The 15346-nt window shown below is 38.3% G+C and overlaps 1 protein-coding gene across 2 annotated transcripts in view; it reads right to left on the reverse strand.

Annotated features, from left to right (window-relative positions):
- The window catches only part of LOC141802829 (protein shisa-7-like), a 68460-nt gene that overhangs the window by 28131 nt on the left and 24983 nt on the right, over nucleotides 1-15346 (reverse strand). The window contains exons 4-8 of one of the 2 annotated variants that reach the window (XM_074686595.1): nucleotides 9092-11677; nucleotides 6851-7090; nucleotides 6654-6770; nucleotides 4689-4831; nucleotides 1740-1808 (exon numbers count right to left, since the gene is read on the reverse strand). In XM_074686595.1, coding sequence (XP_074542696.1) covers nucleotides 1740-1808; nucleotides 4689-4831; nucleotides 6654-6770; nucleotides 6851-7090; nucleotides 9092-9495 — 973 coding nt within the window. In that variant the 5' untranslated portion in view covers nucleotides 9496-11677. The remainder of the gene's footprint in view (nucleotides 1-1739; nucleotides 1809-4688; nucleotides 4832-6653; nucleotides 6771-6850; nucleotides 7091-9091; nucleotides 11678-15346) is intronic. The other variant, XM_074686596.1, reaches the window with a different exon arrangement.

Below are 15346 nucleotides of genomic sequence, written 5' to 3' on the forward strand. Positions count from 1 at the left end.
AACCACAAAAAATATGATTTTTATTTTAAAGTTATAGTTAAGTTAATTAATTTTTACACCTTTTGTAAGGGGATTATTATTATTATTATTATTATTATTATTATTATTATTATTATTATTATTATTATTATTATTATTATTATTATTTATTTTATTTTATTTATTTTTTTGACAAAATTCTGAGTCAGAAAAAATCTGACATCAAACTTAGGGCTACATGAGGTCTGTGAAAGCCTCATAATGTTAATGATTCTGAGAAGGAAAAAATTACGACAGAACCCTTCAAAAAAAAAAAAAAAAAAGAAAGAAAGAAAGAAATCCCCCAAAAAATCTGAAGACAAAAAAATAACCTATGCAAACTTCTAAAAATCATGCCTATAGAATTATTTTGACAACTACTAGTTGATTTTTTTATTGTCAGTTATATTTTCTTGAATTTTATGACAATTCTTTTTTTAAAAAAAGTTTTTTTTTAAATTGTCCGGGTTGTTTTTTTCTCTCTTTTTTTTTAGGAAAATTTAGTGATTTCTTTTCCTTCTTTTTTGTCTGGGACCGAAATCTGAGAAAAAAAAATCTGATTTATTAATTCTTAATTCTGAGAAGAAAATAATTCCAAAAGAACCCTGCAAAAAAAAAAGAAATCCAAATTAATTTTGAAGACAAAAAAAAATCTTACACAGAATTCTATATAGCATGCCCACAGAATTATCATAATTACCATAAGTTGATTTTTTTATTGTCAGTTATATTTCATGAATTTTTAGAATTTTTTTTGTTTTGTTTTTTGAAGAAAAATATATACTTTTTAATTTTCAGGGTCGTGTATTTTCTCAAATTCTTTAAGAGAATTTGGGGATTTCTTTTTCTTTATTATTTAAAGAAATAATTAGTTCTTAATTATGAGAAGAAAACAATTTCAACAGAATCCTATGGAAAAAAAGACAAAAATTTTCCATAGGAAAAAAAAATGACAGAATGATAATATATACAAAAAGTTAATACTCACATAATTCTGTTATGTAAATAGATTTCTTTTTGGTCCAAGTTATATCTTCCTGAATTTTATGAGAATACTTTTTTAATAAAACAAGAATTCTGAAGAATTTCAGAGGAACACATAAAGGTTTTTTAAAGAAACCTGAGAAAAAAATGGAAATTAAAGATTTCTGATTTCTAAAATAGATATATATCAGGTCAGAACTCTTATGAGTTATAATGAAGGAACCTAAAATTATTTTATTAAAACAGATTTTTGTATCATCAGTTTTATGAGAATTCTTATAAGAATGAAATGTAATGAGAATCTTGACTAAATTTAACAAAAAAAAAAAGGAATTCTGACTTCAAAATCAGAATTTTATGGAATCAGATTTTCCTTTTTTCCAGAAATGTTCACAAGACCTCCTGCAATAACGAGCTCATCACATGACTTAACTGGTTAATGACATGTTGGAAAGATGGGCCTCAAACACCAAGGTCAGCCCATAGCCCCGCCCCCTGACAGGCCTCCAGAGGACCGGCCAATCAGAGAGGAGATGAAATCAGAAATTTCTTGTTGGAAACATGAATATCTTAATCTCTGAGGGTTGTGGTTGTGCTGACAGTGACACGTCTGCGGTGAGAGTGCAGGACACAGGCCGTCAGACCCACACGGACACAGACAGACAGTGTGGCAGCAGCAGCGAGGAGGCGGGGACTTCCTGTGCTGCTCCGAGCTGCTCTGAGCCCCTCAGGCTTACCGATGGTGGCAGAGTGTTTGGGGCTGGAAGCAGACCCCTGCTGGTTAAAATGGTGGTGCAAGTTCCCAGCTGCAAAGAGAGCAGAGCCGACAAACTGATGGACAACCACTCCTGAGACACAGAGCTGCATGTCGAGTAAGCATTTGTGTCAGAGCGGAGAGAAAGGGAGGACAGAGAGGGACAGAAAGAGAGGACAGAGGAGAGGAAGAGGACGGCCCTCCAGGATTTATCAGGCTTTAACTCACTGACACACATTTCCCAAAATACTGAACCAAACTGCTCCATCACAGGACGAGGATGAAAGTTCTGCAAAGTTACAAAAGCTGTTCTGCAAAATCCTGGAGAGCCTGGAGCCAGAGAGCGGTGAGAGACAGCGACAGACCGACGGAGCAGCAGAGAGGAGCAGAGAGGACAGGAAGGAGAGATGTGTAGAGGCTGTAATCGTTAACAAACTGTAAGAAAACAAACACTTTCCCAGCGCTCTGATAGCAACCACTCTGAGCGCTCCTCTGTTTCCTCATCAGCCGGGGATTATGATTGATCAAACTGTAATTTCCTCATGACAGCAATGTTTTCATCTCATCAGGAACGGCGCCGAGCTGTCAGGAGCCGGGCGGCCGCCTCAGGTGGGAAATATTAAATCAAGGAGAGTTTTCAGAGCTGTGATCGGGCTGAAATGAGACGGCGACACTTTTCAATCACACGTCTTTGGAGTCGGCCGAGTTTCCCTCAGACGTGAGGGGAAATGAATCTGAAGAAAACTAAAGAATGATGAGGATGACTTTTACTGCAGGTTATCTTTAAAAACTCAACCAGGGATGGGTATTAAAAACATGTTGAGAATTGCTCACCGGCCACTTTGTTAGGCACACCTGTCCAACTGCTCGTTAAGGCATATTCCTGATCAACCAATCAGCAACTCAGTGCATTTAGGCATGTAGACAAAGTGCAGTACAAAGCAAGCATCAGAATGAGGAAGAAAGGTGATTTAAGGGACTTTGAACATGGCATGGTTGTTGGTCTGAGTATTTCAGAAACTGCTGATCTACTGGGATTTTAACCAACAACCATCTCTAGAGTTTACAGAGAATGGTCCCAAAAAGAGAAAACATCCAGTGAGCAGCAGTTCTGTGGGACAAAATGCCTTGTTGATGCCAGAGGTCAGAGGAGAATGGACAGACTGGTTGGAGCTGATAGAAAGACAACAGTAACTCAAATAACCACTGGTTACAACCGAGGTCTGCAGAAGAGCATCTCTGAACACACAACACGTCCAACCTTGAGGCAGATGGGCTACAGCAGCAGAAGACCACACCGGGTGACCCTCCTGTCAGCTAAGAACAGGAAGCTGAGGCTACAATTCACACAGCAACACCAAAACTGGACAATAGAAGATTGGAAAAACGTTGCCTGGTCTGATGAGTCTGGATTTCTGCTCCACATTCAGATGGTAGGGTCAGAATTTGGCCTCAACAACATGAAAGCATGGATCCATCCTGCCTTGTATCAACGGTTCAGGCTGCTGCTGCTGGTGTAATGGTGTGGGGGAGATTTTCTTGGCTCACTTTGGGCCCCTTAGTACCAACTGAGCATGGTTTAAAGTCCACTATTAAAAAAAAAGAAAAGAAAAAAAGAAAAAGAAAAAGAAAAGAGAAAAAAGAAAAAAAAAGAGGAAAAAAGAAAAAAAACAAGGGGGGACAAAAAAAGGAAACAAGGAAAAGAAAGGGGGGAAGAAAAAAGGAAAAGGAAAAAAAAAGAAAGAAAAAAGGGGAAAAAGAAGAGAAAAAAGGAGAAAAAAGAAAAAAAGAGAAAAAACGAAAAAGAGAAAAATGTAAAAAAGGAGAAAAAAGAGGAAAAAGAAAAAAGAGAGAAAAACGAAAAAAGGGAAAAACGTAAAAAAAGGGAAAAAAGAAAAAAAGGAAAAAAGAAAGAAAAAGAATTTAAAGAAAAAAGAGAGAAAAAAGGGAAAAAAGAAGAAAAAAAAATAAAGAGAGAAAAAAAGAAAAAAAAGAAGAAAGAAAAAAAGAGAAAAAAAGAGAAAAAAGAAAGAAAGGGGAAAAAAGAAAAAAAAAAGAAAAAAAAAGTCCACAGCCTACCTGAGTATTGTTGCTGACCATGTCCATCCCTTTATGAGCACAGTGTACCCATCTTCTGATGGCTACTTCCAGCAGGATAACGCTCCATGTCATAAAGCTGGAATCATCTCAGACTGCTTTCTTCAACATGACAATGAGTTCCCTGTACTCAAATGTCCTCCACAGTCCCCAGATCTCAATCCAATAGAGCACCTTTGGGATGTGGTGGAACGGGAGATTCTCATCATGGATGTTCAGACCACAAATCTGCAGCAACTGTGTGATGCTATCATGTCAATATGGAGCAAACTCTCTGAGGAATGTTTCCAGCACCTTGTTCCATTAGGGCAGATCTGAAGGTAAAAGTAGGTCCAACCAGGTCTACCTGATAAAGTGACCAGTGAGTGATTGATAAGCTAGCTGTTAACATACATCGGTATGACTTTGGCTTCAGAATATAATTTCAACTTTCATCACAGAAACATCTCACAGTTACTCTCTGTAAAGAATTGGATCGAGAAGCGGAATCAATAAGGGTGCTGGTATCAATAACATCTTGTCAATACCCATCCCTCATCTCAACTATCTTGGGAGGGACTCAGAGCCTGATTGAAGGAAGCAGCTACGTCCGTTAAAATGCCTGTGGGTAGACTTTAGCGCCATCAGGAGAAGAGCGTACAGCCCAGCTCTGTGCAGCAGCTCATCTCAGAGCAAATTGACCAGAGTTGCAGAACTTTGTGGCAGTTTTTCTGCTTAAATGTCATCGCTTAGCGAGGAAATAATGCACAATTATTGGAGATCTCAGCACAATTCGGTCTGCGTCATTAACGTTGAGTAGGTGATGCATTTCCTCAATGGTGTCGGATCAACTTACTACGGTTGTCTTTGCTCTGCAGGATGGGTGTGTAGAGGTTCTTGGATGTCCGTCCGTCTGACGTGGTGGTCATCATGGACGAGTTGTTCCTCTCCCCCTGCTGCACCGGGCTCGACTGGTGACGCAAAATGTCCACCAGCGATCTGCGAGAGGAGGAGAGAGGGACACAGACAATGTTGGGAGAACTGTGGGGGAATCTGTGACACTTGAACAGTCCACCGTGATCATTTCTGTCTCGTTAACAAAACCAAAATATGTTGGTCAGAGTTTTGATCATTGGGGAATTATTTTAGCTCTTCATTGTCACGTCTTTGTCATCCTTTGTCATCCTTTGTCACTTCGTCTGTGAGCCAACATGAAGCCACAAAAATCATCCAACGCTCCAAAGGTTTACTCATCGTTTCAAACTCAGTGTGAAGGCAGCTGGGACAGAAACGCCTTGATGCTTCGTAGCTCCTGATGTCGTTCACAGAGAGGTTGACTCAAAGGTTACCTGATGGTACAGGAGCCAGGACAACTTCCTGTTTCACCTCAGGCTCCTTTAAAGGGTTAAAAAGTTCGAGACTCCCTCCCAAGTCAGGGGAGCTGGCAGGTCTGTTTAAACTATGAGTTTAAGTATGAGAAAGTGATAGAAATGAAAACTAAAGACATTTTCTCTTAAATTCCTCCTTTGGATCAGAAATAATCTTTCCATTCTCTGATAAAATGCCAGGAGCTGCAGGCACCTGACATATACAGAAGGTCAGACGCCAGTCCACATGATTAAATTTCAAAAAAGGTTAAATTTTAGAAAATTTGTCAAGTTTCATAAAGGTCTGAAATTTAATAAATTCCCCCCAAAATTCAAAAACATTTGAAAATTCCAAATTTGCAAAAAATCAAAACATTTGAACAATAAAAAAAGCTTTAAAATTTCAAAATATTTGCAAATAGTTAAAAAATGAAATTGATAAATTTCAAAAATTATAGATTTTTTTGAAATTTAAGGAATTTTCAAAAAATGCAAAAACAATCTAAAATTTTTAATATTTCAAAATATAGGAAATATTCATAAATGCAACAAAAGGTTAAAAATAATTATTAGGTTTCTATAATTTTATTTCTTTGAAATTAATATTTTCAAAAAATGCAAAAAAAAGTTCAAGAAGTGAAATTAATAAATTTAAAAAAAATTGTAATTATTTTGGAATTTTAAAAAAATTCAAAAATGCAAAAAAGTTTTAAAAAATGAATTCAACACATTTGTAAGATTTTAAATACTTTTAAATATAAGAAACTTTCAAAAAAATCCAAAAACGTAAAAAAAAAAAAAAAATGAAATCAATAAATTTCTTTAATATTTAATATTTTGAAATTAAAGAAATTTTCAAAAAATGCAAAAATAAAAAATAAAAAATGAAATCAATAAAGTTCTAAAATTTGGAATATTATGAAGTTCAAAAAATTTTCAAAAAATGGAAAAAAAAATGGCCACAATTAAAAAAAAAAGTTATTTCAAAAAATTTTTTTAACGAAAATCTGTGAAACTCATAATGTTTGTTACCTATTTTATTCAATTTTAAACTCATTACTGAGCACCTCACCACATAAAATTCATTCATCCTCTTTAATTCTTGTGTTTTGGTAACACCAATTTTATATTTACATTTTGACATTGAGCATGCTGCTGTTAGGAGAGGAATACTTCTTCTTCTGTCTTTCTGTGGTCAGCGTGGACACAGGGGTGACGATTCGCAAAGGAAGGAGGGGGTTAATGAGGGACAGAGATGACCTGAGATAAACGCCACACAGCGAGATGAACGTTCTGTAATTCTGTTTGACTTCGTAGGATTACTTCCTACAGATGTTACACATTTTATTCCAACAACTGGTGACCCAATCAAATGCAGCCCCTGACCCACTTCGGGTCGCGACCCATAGTTTGGGAGAGGCTGTGTTGAACTCACGACAGGCCTGTGGTCTCACCTGGGCATGTTGACGTCTCTGTTTCGAGGCCGGCGAGCCACCTTGCTGAAGGCGATCCTCACGCCGACAGCGACGACGAGCGTGAAGGAGATCACCCCTCCGATCACGTAGGCCGTGCTGTGTCAACGAGAGGATAAAAACTCAAGTTATTATGATTCCTTTAAACATTTCCTCACACATCCAGTCCAGACCCTGACCTGCTGTTCTGCTGCTGCAGCGTCTCAAAGTTGGGGTCGGGCTTGCTCGGGGGGACGGTGACGGTCACCTGCGGGTCGGCCCATTCTGGGGATTTGTAGTTGTTGCAGGCGTCCTGGTCCAGCCGGTTCCTCTGGTGCTCGCAGCAGAAGCGGTAGTGGCAGGTGCCGCAGCAGTAGATGTAGCTGCCTTTGGAGCAGTTGAAGGTGCTGTCAAAGTGGCCCATGACGTCAAAGTAACCCCTGAGGAGACAGAGCGCACCTGATCAACAAATGGGGGTTAGATCACGAGCCGTCAGGTCTGCTGCTTTAATGAAATCTGTGTGAAACAATCTACGAGCCTGAGGTGTGTCGTAGGAGTGTGTTCAGTCAATCTTTACAGGTGTTTGGTTTTTATTACAGAATCTCCGTCGTCTTTACATCACGGTTTGATTTCCAGCCCTTAACGTGTCGATCGCACTGGACGCTGTAGCAGCGAGGCACATCATGATTCTCCTCCTGCTGCGGCTCTCATCTCCATCTCACAGGAGATTATATTTTGCACTGAGAGGCGTCTCACTGTTTCCAGGCAACATGTAATCAGCTCTAGATCAGTTGTGTGGCAGAGAGCTACACACACCAACACCTCCAACTAGAGCTACGTCCAGGCAGAGCAGCAGTAATAAGAGACGGATTTCAAACTGACACGAGCGTCAGGATAACCTGATTAATGTTCCTCATTACGCCTTTAAATGTTATTATTTATGTCTCTCTGCGTCTCCTGGTCCCAGCAAGAAACATTTGCTCTAATGAGGTGATTGATAAAGACACCTGAATGAAGCACAACAGTGATTTCAGCAGGCGAAGCTTATTCCTCATGGCGCCAGTTTTCTCCTGCAGCCCTCAGAGGTGAGAAGCTAACACTGCTACGCTCTAAACTCTCCCTTTCAGAGGAGACATTTAGCCCCAGCTCACCTGGATTAAAGTCATTCAGGAGCCACAAAATCTATTTTATCTTCACAATAAAGACTATAAAGTAAATAAAATACTATGCAAAGTAAAAAAACAAGGGAATAATTAAACAAAAAGGGTTTTTTTAATTTATAAAATTGTAAATTTAATGTCTCAGTATTTATTTTTAATTACCTTGCAGAAGGAAATAAAAAAGAATGTAAAATTCCAAAATCTTGAAAAAAAATACAAGTATTTGAGAACAAATTTTAAGTTTTAAAAACTTACAAAAATTGTGTAAAAAAAAGGTTGAATTATAGAAGATGTGTCAAAAGTTTCATAAGAATTTGAAATTATAAATAACCCAAATTTGAAAAAAATGGAAAGTTCCATAAATTGCAAAAAAATAAAAAAAAAATGTAATAAAATAAAAACATTAACACATATTTTAAAAAAATTGGGGGAAATGAATAAATTTCCAAATTTGGAAAATGTTAAAATTTATGAATTTTTCAAATGCAAAGAAATGGCCAAAATTTGACAAATATATGTAATTTCAAAAAATTGCTAAAATGAAAATTTTTGAAAGAATTAAAATTTAAAAAATTTGCAAAAATTTAAAGAAGGTTAATTTTTTTAAAGACACTTTAAATTTTGTATTAAAATTTGAAATAAAAAATACCCCAAAACAAAAAAATTGAGAGTTCCAAAATGTGCAAAAAACGAAAAAATAAAAATCAATTAATTAATTTTTTTTTAAAATAACTTAAAATTAATAAAATTTTAAAATTTTAAAATACTTAAAAAATGTTCAAAAAGAAATTTAAGAAATTTAAAAAAAAATGCAAAATAAATGGCCAAAATAAAAAAAAATACAAATAATTCCAAAAAAAAATTATGAAAGAATACTTGAATTTAATGACATTTATTGATTATTTCACCCAACTATAAAAACAAAAAAAAAATTTACATTGATATTTTTTTAAGGCTACAAGGAGCGACTCAAAAGAGTCAAAAAGCTGCATGAGTTTACCACTTGGAAAAAGAGTGGTAGCAGTTGAAATTGAGGGACCCAGACTGTGTCCAAAACGAATCTGAGCAAGCATCTCAGTCTTTTACTTTTTGTAAAATGGTATATATTACAAAAGATCACAAAGACTGCTACACTCATTTTTTATCCTAGCTGCAAAGAAAAAACAAACTTTTCCTCATTTTTCCTCCTCTAACCTGTGAAGTAAACCCCTGAAAATTATTGTAACATCACAGAAAATATTCACGAAACATCAAGAAACAGTTTTTCTCCTCTGGTCTTACTTGCATACGTCCACATCCACCAGCTTCCTCGGAGGTGGCGCCACCTGTGCCGCACCGAGCGGAGGCTTCAGGGCGTCGGCCGTCATGTTCCTTGGCAACATGGTCTGGGGGAGGGGCTTCGGAGGCAGCTCCGCCATCACCGGCTGGTCATCGCCGTCCTCCACCTCGGCTGCTTTGGGAGCCACTTTGGGCCCGGCGGGCAGCGGCGGGAGCGGAGGTTTGTACCCGGTCAGGAGGAACAAGGTGGTGCTTTTCCTGCCCGCTGCAGCTGAGCCGGTGCTCTGAGTCCTGACATCGCCTTCGACAGCACGCCGCTCTGTGGTGACGGTGGAAACAGCGAGGCAGGAGGACAGGAGCAGGAGAAGGGAGGAGCCAAACATCCCCCGTGAAGCCGTGAGTTTCATCGTCGTCTCCTAAAGTCCTCAACGCGTTGATACAAAAACAAAAATCAAAAATCAGCGTCCAGTTTCTCGATCACGCCTTAAAAAATCCTCCGGTATGAAAAGTTTAACTCCAGTCTGATGAAGTAATCCCGCACATGTGCAGAGGTCTCCTCATGAAGCTGTTGGCGTTTCACCCTCTCATCGTTGTGTAAACATGAGCACGAATCCTTCTCTCCAGCAGCTTTTGTAAACATTGAGGTCTTTCAGCGTTTTTAGGCTCTGAGCGAACTGCCTGTGAAATGGCTTTGTTCTGAAATAATCTTAAAATTCAGATTTAACCGATTACAAACATAGAAGAAGGTCGTTTATGGCAGCAGGTGTCTGAAACTTCAATTTGGTCTGTTTGCGTTTTACAGTCCGTTGGCCAAAATATCTAAAATCTCCAAAACAGGCAGTAATCTTTTACATCTTCTGTAAACAACATGAATGTAAACTCGTAACAAAATGACCCCTTCAAAGTAAAAGTCTTTATCTCCTAATGGCACGGATGTTACAATTCACGTACGAAAAGCTGCGATGGAAAACGTCGTCTGTAAACATTTAGCGCTATATGTAAACTTCGTTGTATGAGCTGCAACAGATGTCGGGTGTGTCGTCGTTGGAGTTTGGCACTTCTGTAGTCCTGTCGTGTAAAATCAAACATGAAAATAGACTTTTGGAAATCAGTGAAAGGTTTTAGCTCTGTTCGTCTCGTCTGTAAACAACAGTGCTGGCGGCTCAGCGATCGAGCTGAGAGGAAGTCGGTCTGAAGTTGGCACGAGCTTGTTTTCCTTCGACATGAAACGCAGACGTCGCCCAGAAAAGAAGCGTCTTTGACACAGTTTAGAGGAAGAGTCAGTAAAGGTCGGTTTGCTTGAAGTTTTGGTTCGAATTCAGAAGTTGCGGACGGTAAAGGAGTTTTACAAACGGGCGTGTAAAGGCTAGTGAGGAGTAACAGAAAAGAAGACAGAAAAGAAAGGATCTATGTGCGTTCGATGCCCTTGTGTGAGTGTCTTTGCTCTGAATTTAGCTTGGCCCAACAGAAGAGAACGAAAGAGGGCTTGGGCCCGGTTCTAGCAGGGCAGCGAGGTTCTGCCCACAGAACAGACATGAAAATGTCCGGATTCATCCGTCAGCGCAGAGGAACACAGCACGGTGACGGGGGAACCTGGCGCGGTCACTGCCACACTTACAACGATGTCTCGTCACCGGTTTCGTAACTTTCTACAAAGACAATCGTAAGAGAATCCGTCTTCTGTGGTTCTCCTCGGCGTCCGCTTCATGAACTTCCTGAACGATCAGCTTCTGAACATCGTGAGCGAACGGTTTGCACGGCTGGTGTTCAGTATGGCTTGGTTCTTTTCTTTACAACCTCCTTTCACGAGAAGCGTAAATACAGTGAAAGGTTTTGAGTTGCATGTTTTCAGTAGAACAAAAGGAAGAATGCAAAAAGTTTCAGAGGTCAGCGGGGTCGGTAAAGGGGACGCCACGTGTGGAAGAAACAGACGACGAGTGGAAGAAGGAGATAGGCAAAGTGCGACAGTGTTTCACGGCACGGACTCGGACGACGTTTATCTCCGGGGTAGCAGCAGAAGCAGCAGCAGCAGCGTTGGTGTGAGTGGCGCCTGTGTCTTGTCAGTAATTAGCGCAAGCAGGAAAACGACACGCCGCCGTCTGAGGGTTCATAAAGCACTTGGAACCAATAATGCACTGATCACCGTCCTCGTAAGAAAAACTCTCCGGGCTTTTAGAGCAGCAGCTTCACAAACACTGACCAGAAGACGACGGATATTAAGTTTTACGGTTGTTCTGCTCACCGTAATTCCCTTCCAATATGCTGAGGTGATTAAATATGGCTGTGATGGGACGCGGGGCGTTGTAATGTGGTTTGGGGATGAGCAGGAGGGAAATGAAAGTGGGTGTTAAAGGTTTGTGATTGAGTGATGGATTTGTTTTTTGCTTCTCTTGACACAGTCTGTTTGGCACCTGGTAGAGGTGAGTAACCCCGGCTCCAGAGATGACCAGGAAGTACAAATGTTGAAAAAAGGAGGAGGAGGAGCAGTTAATGAGGAGCTGAGAAAATCCCCCAAAGGAAAAGTCCTGAAGAGATCCACCTTTTCTTGCCTCCTCACCGGCTCAGGTCCAGAGATCAGTGGATTTCAATCTGCAAAAAAGAAAAACACAACTTGGTCATTAAATGTAGCTTACAAGGACCAAATTACAACAAGTTTCTGTTCAAACTTGAAAGAAAATGATTTGAGAAAGTACAAACTCAAGATCAAAGCCGGTCCCTTCTGCCGGTCTGTGATACCTGTTTTTCCCTCCACTGTCAGGGTTTCATCCCTTTCTGTCCCTCTTAGTGCTATAACAGCTAATACCATGTATTATTTCCTCTGCTGAGTCATATGACCAGCTGCACGGAACTCCTAATCAGTGTGTGACATCATCACGGAACTCCTAATCATTGTGACATCATCTTAGAACTGCAGCAGCAGAGGGGGGATTCAGGTTCATAAAAGTTAACAAACAACTCGTCATATAGGCAAGAATTTTGACATACTCTGAGTAAAATCAAGATATATTTGTAGGAAATTTCGTCAGGAATCCATCCATGACATTCCTAAAGTTGTATGATTTTTAAATTTTCGTCAAGAGGCCCAAATGCGGAAGCCTGCGCAAGGTGGAGGCTCCAAAACTACTGATTCTAATGGAGGAAGCTGAGAGGGCTTCCGTGGGGTTCATCGGCTTTGAGGGCTCGTCATTTGGAAACTGGGTGTGAAATAACAGCTTCCAAAAGAACTTTTGTAAAGGAGGGTCTATTTTTTTTTTTTCATTTTTTTGTGCGTCTCAATGAGACGAACATTTTGACGTTAGTTTCATTTCTGTACATTATTCCCACCACCTGTTAGAGCCATTTAAGTGCGTTTTTGAGTGCCTAGGTGGCACTAGGGAGCATACTATGGGATATTTGGGTCAATATTGGTATTTTATCTAAATTGTCTGCGATCCTGTGATGTGTGCCAATTTTGGTGAGTTTTTTAGCATATTAAGTGAGTCTAATAAGCATTCATTGGCGGTGTGGAATAATAAGAAAGAAACGGACAAAAAACAATAGTGCCCTGGGCCTATATCTTCATGAAAAAGACTATAAAGTGTATCAATTCATTATACAGTTAAAAATCTAGTGAATAATTGTCTACTTAAGAGGTGTTTTTGAATTTATGCAATTGTACATGTAATGTCTTGGTTTATTTTGATAAAGTGGCGAAAATCATAAAAATTAAAAATTTAAAAATTTACAAAAATGTAAAAAATATTACAATTTCAATAGTTTTTAACAATTTAAAAAAACAGCTACAAAATAAAAACCAAAACCTTTTGGAATTCTAAAAAATTGGCAAAAATTTCCAAATATTTTGGAATTCGAAAAAAAAAAAGGAATCGGAATTTTATAAAATTGCAAAACTTCAAAAATATTAAAATTTAAAACATTACAAAAATTGAAACTACAAATTAAATTAAATTAAGACCTTTTTGAAATTTAAAAGATTTGCAAAAATTAGACTTGAGAATTTTTAAAAATTGAAAAAAAAATTCAAAAGATTTTTTAAATGTAAAAAATTTGCAAAATTTAAAAAAAAAAAAAGTTTCAATCATTTTATTATTAATAAATATATTATCTTATATATTAATCTAGCATGTTGTCAGTTAAATGAATTTAAATCTGTATTTTCTTCCAGATTAGTCTTTTTGTAGATGTAGTTATCTTCCCAGGGCTGTAAAACTTGAGGTTAGCCACAGGTGCATGAAAGATTTAGTTCAACTAAATGTTAACGCAGGATTTTATTTAGTGTCAATGTCTTTGAGCATCAATACCCTCTGTAAGAAAGATAAAAATTCCTTATTTCAATGATATTTTTTAAAGCCACAAGGAGCCACTGCAAAGGAGTCAAAGAGCCGCATGAGGCTCCAGAGTCACAGGTTGAACACCCTTGAACTAGACTCATACACAGCTCACTGTAACTGCTTTGCCTTGTGTCATTTTTCCACTGTGGATCAGCAGATGTTAAAACACATCCATAAAGCAACACCTGTAAGTACCGGCCCTCACAGACCGGTCTACAAAGCATCCTGTCTTTGTTCACATCATCACCCGGAGGCACAAACGGCTCTCTTCATTCCACCTGCGTCTCCAGAGACCGTGTCTGGATGAACTTCGCCGTAGCTTCCAGCGACCGGAGGCTGACCAGCGTGCACTCTTACGATCTGTGCACAAGGTCGGGGCTCTGGCTCATTACCAGGATCTCTCATAGGGGGACCCACAGAGGGGGCTCCGTGACAGCCTCCGAGCACAGGATGTCCATCTGAATTTAATGAGTGATGGATTCACTGAGGGAAACTTCCAGAAGATGTTTGAGAGCAGGAAAGCTGTGATTTAGAAAGTCAGGCGGTGTTTTTATTTTACTGTACGGACTTCATGCCTGGAGCTGCTTCGATAACGCTTGATTAAACCTGAACCCTGCTTTACTGCAGGACGTACAGTCCATGTTCACTCACACACACACTCACACACACTCAGGGACATACTGTATATATTAAACATCAGCTGACAGAGGAGCTGGGAGCAGCCGTGATCTGACTTTGATAGAAAGAGAGCAGGCGACATGACAGCTGCCATATGGACTCATCTGACAGGAGGACGGAGAAAAGGGAGGCCACAGATGTGTGTGTGTGTGTGTGTGTGTGTGTGTGTGTGTGTGTGTGTGAGTGTGTGTATCAGTGAGGCTGTGTGTTTGTGTGTGGGCGTGTTCTGTGTACAGAATGAGGCCTGCAGCACGGCGATGAGAGCATCTCTGCTGTTCGGATAAAAAATCTCATAAAGCCAGAACTCATACGTACAGAGAGTGAATCTCAGCGCAACTTTCAGCACTTTTCCTCCCTGCAGGAAAAAAATAAAAGTTCACTCTGTTATTGCTTTAAAAGAAGAGGCTGCAGAGCTGAGCTGTACACTGAAAACATGCATTTTAAACAAAAACTTTTTCCTCTTCTACGTGTTTGAATCAGTCGTCCTGGAGCTCTTTAGCTGGCTCTCAGGTCTGGGAGCTGCAGACGTCAGCTGCACTTGTTTCTTGAAATCAACTCAGTTAAAAAGTTTCTTATATTTTCTGTTTCACTCAGCTGCGAGAAAAACATCATCAGGATTCATTCCTCACCACTAGGGACAGAGCAGGGGTCTGCTACCTGACTATAAGGTGTATGAATTCAATACACAGTTAAAATCTAGGGAATATTAATCTACTTATAAAATGTTTTTTAATTCATGCAATTGTACATGTGATGTCTTGTTTTTTTTTTTTGTTTTTTTTTTAAGAAAAAAAAAACAAAATAATTGGAAACTGCAAAAATTTGCAAAAAAAAAAGAAAAATTTCAAATTTTTTTTAATTTCACAAGTTTTAAAAAATATATTTTTTAAATTAAACAACAAAAATAAAGATAAAAACTTCTGGAATTAAAATAATTTGGAAAAAAATGGAATTTAAAAAATAGCAAAAGTTAAAAATATTGAAATTTAAAACAAAAAAAATTGGAAATACAAAATTTGAAAAAAATGTTGAGAAATCTGAAACATTTTTCAATAAATATATGAAAATAAGTTACATTAAAAAAAACTTTTTTGGAATTGTTTAATTTGCAAAAAAATTAAATATTTTGGAATTTGAAAAACTTGCAAAAAAATCTTTAAAAAATTGGAATTAAAGAAATTGCAAAAAATTTTAAAAAATGAAACTTAATTTAAAATTAATTAAATAAAAAACAAAAATTGAAACTACA

The sequence above is a fragment of the Halichoeres trimaculatus genome, unplaced genomic scaffold (assembly GCF_033239565.1).
Source record: "Halichoeres trimaculatus isolate MK-OKI-2021-1 unplaced genomic scaffold, fHalTri1.1 fHalTri1_scaffold_14, whole genome shotgun sequence".
Lineage (NCBI taxonomy): Eukaryota > Metazoa > Chordata > Actinopteri > Labriformes > Labridae > Halichoeres > Halichoeres trimaculatus.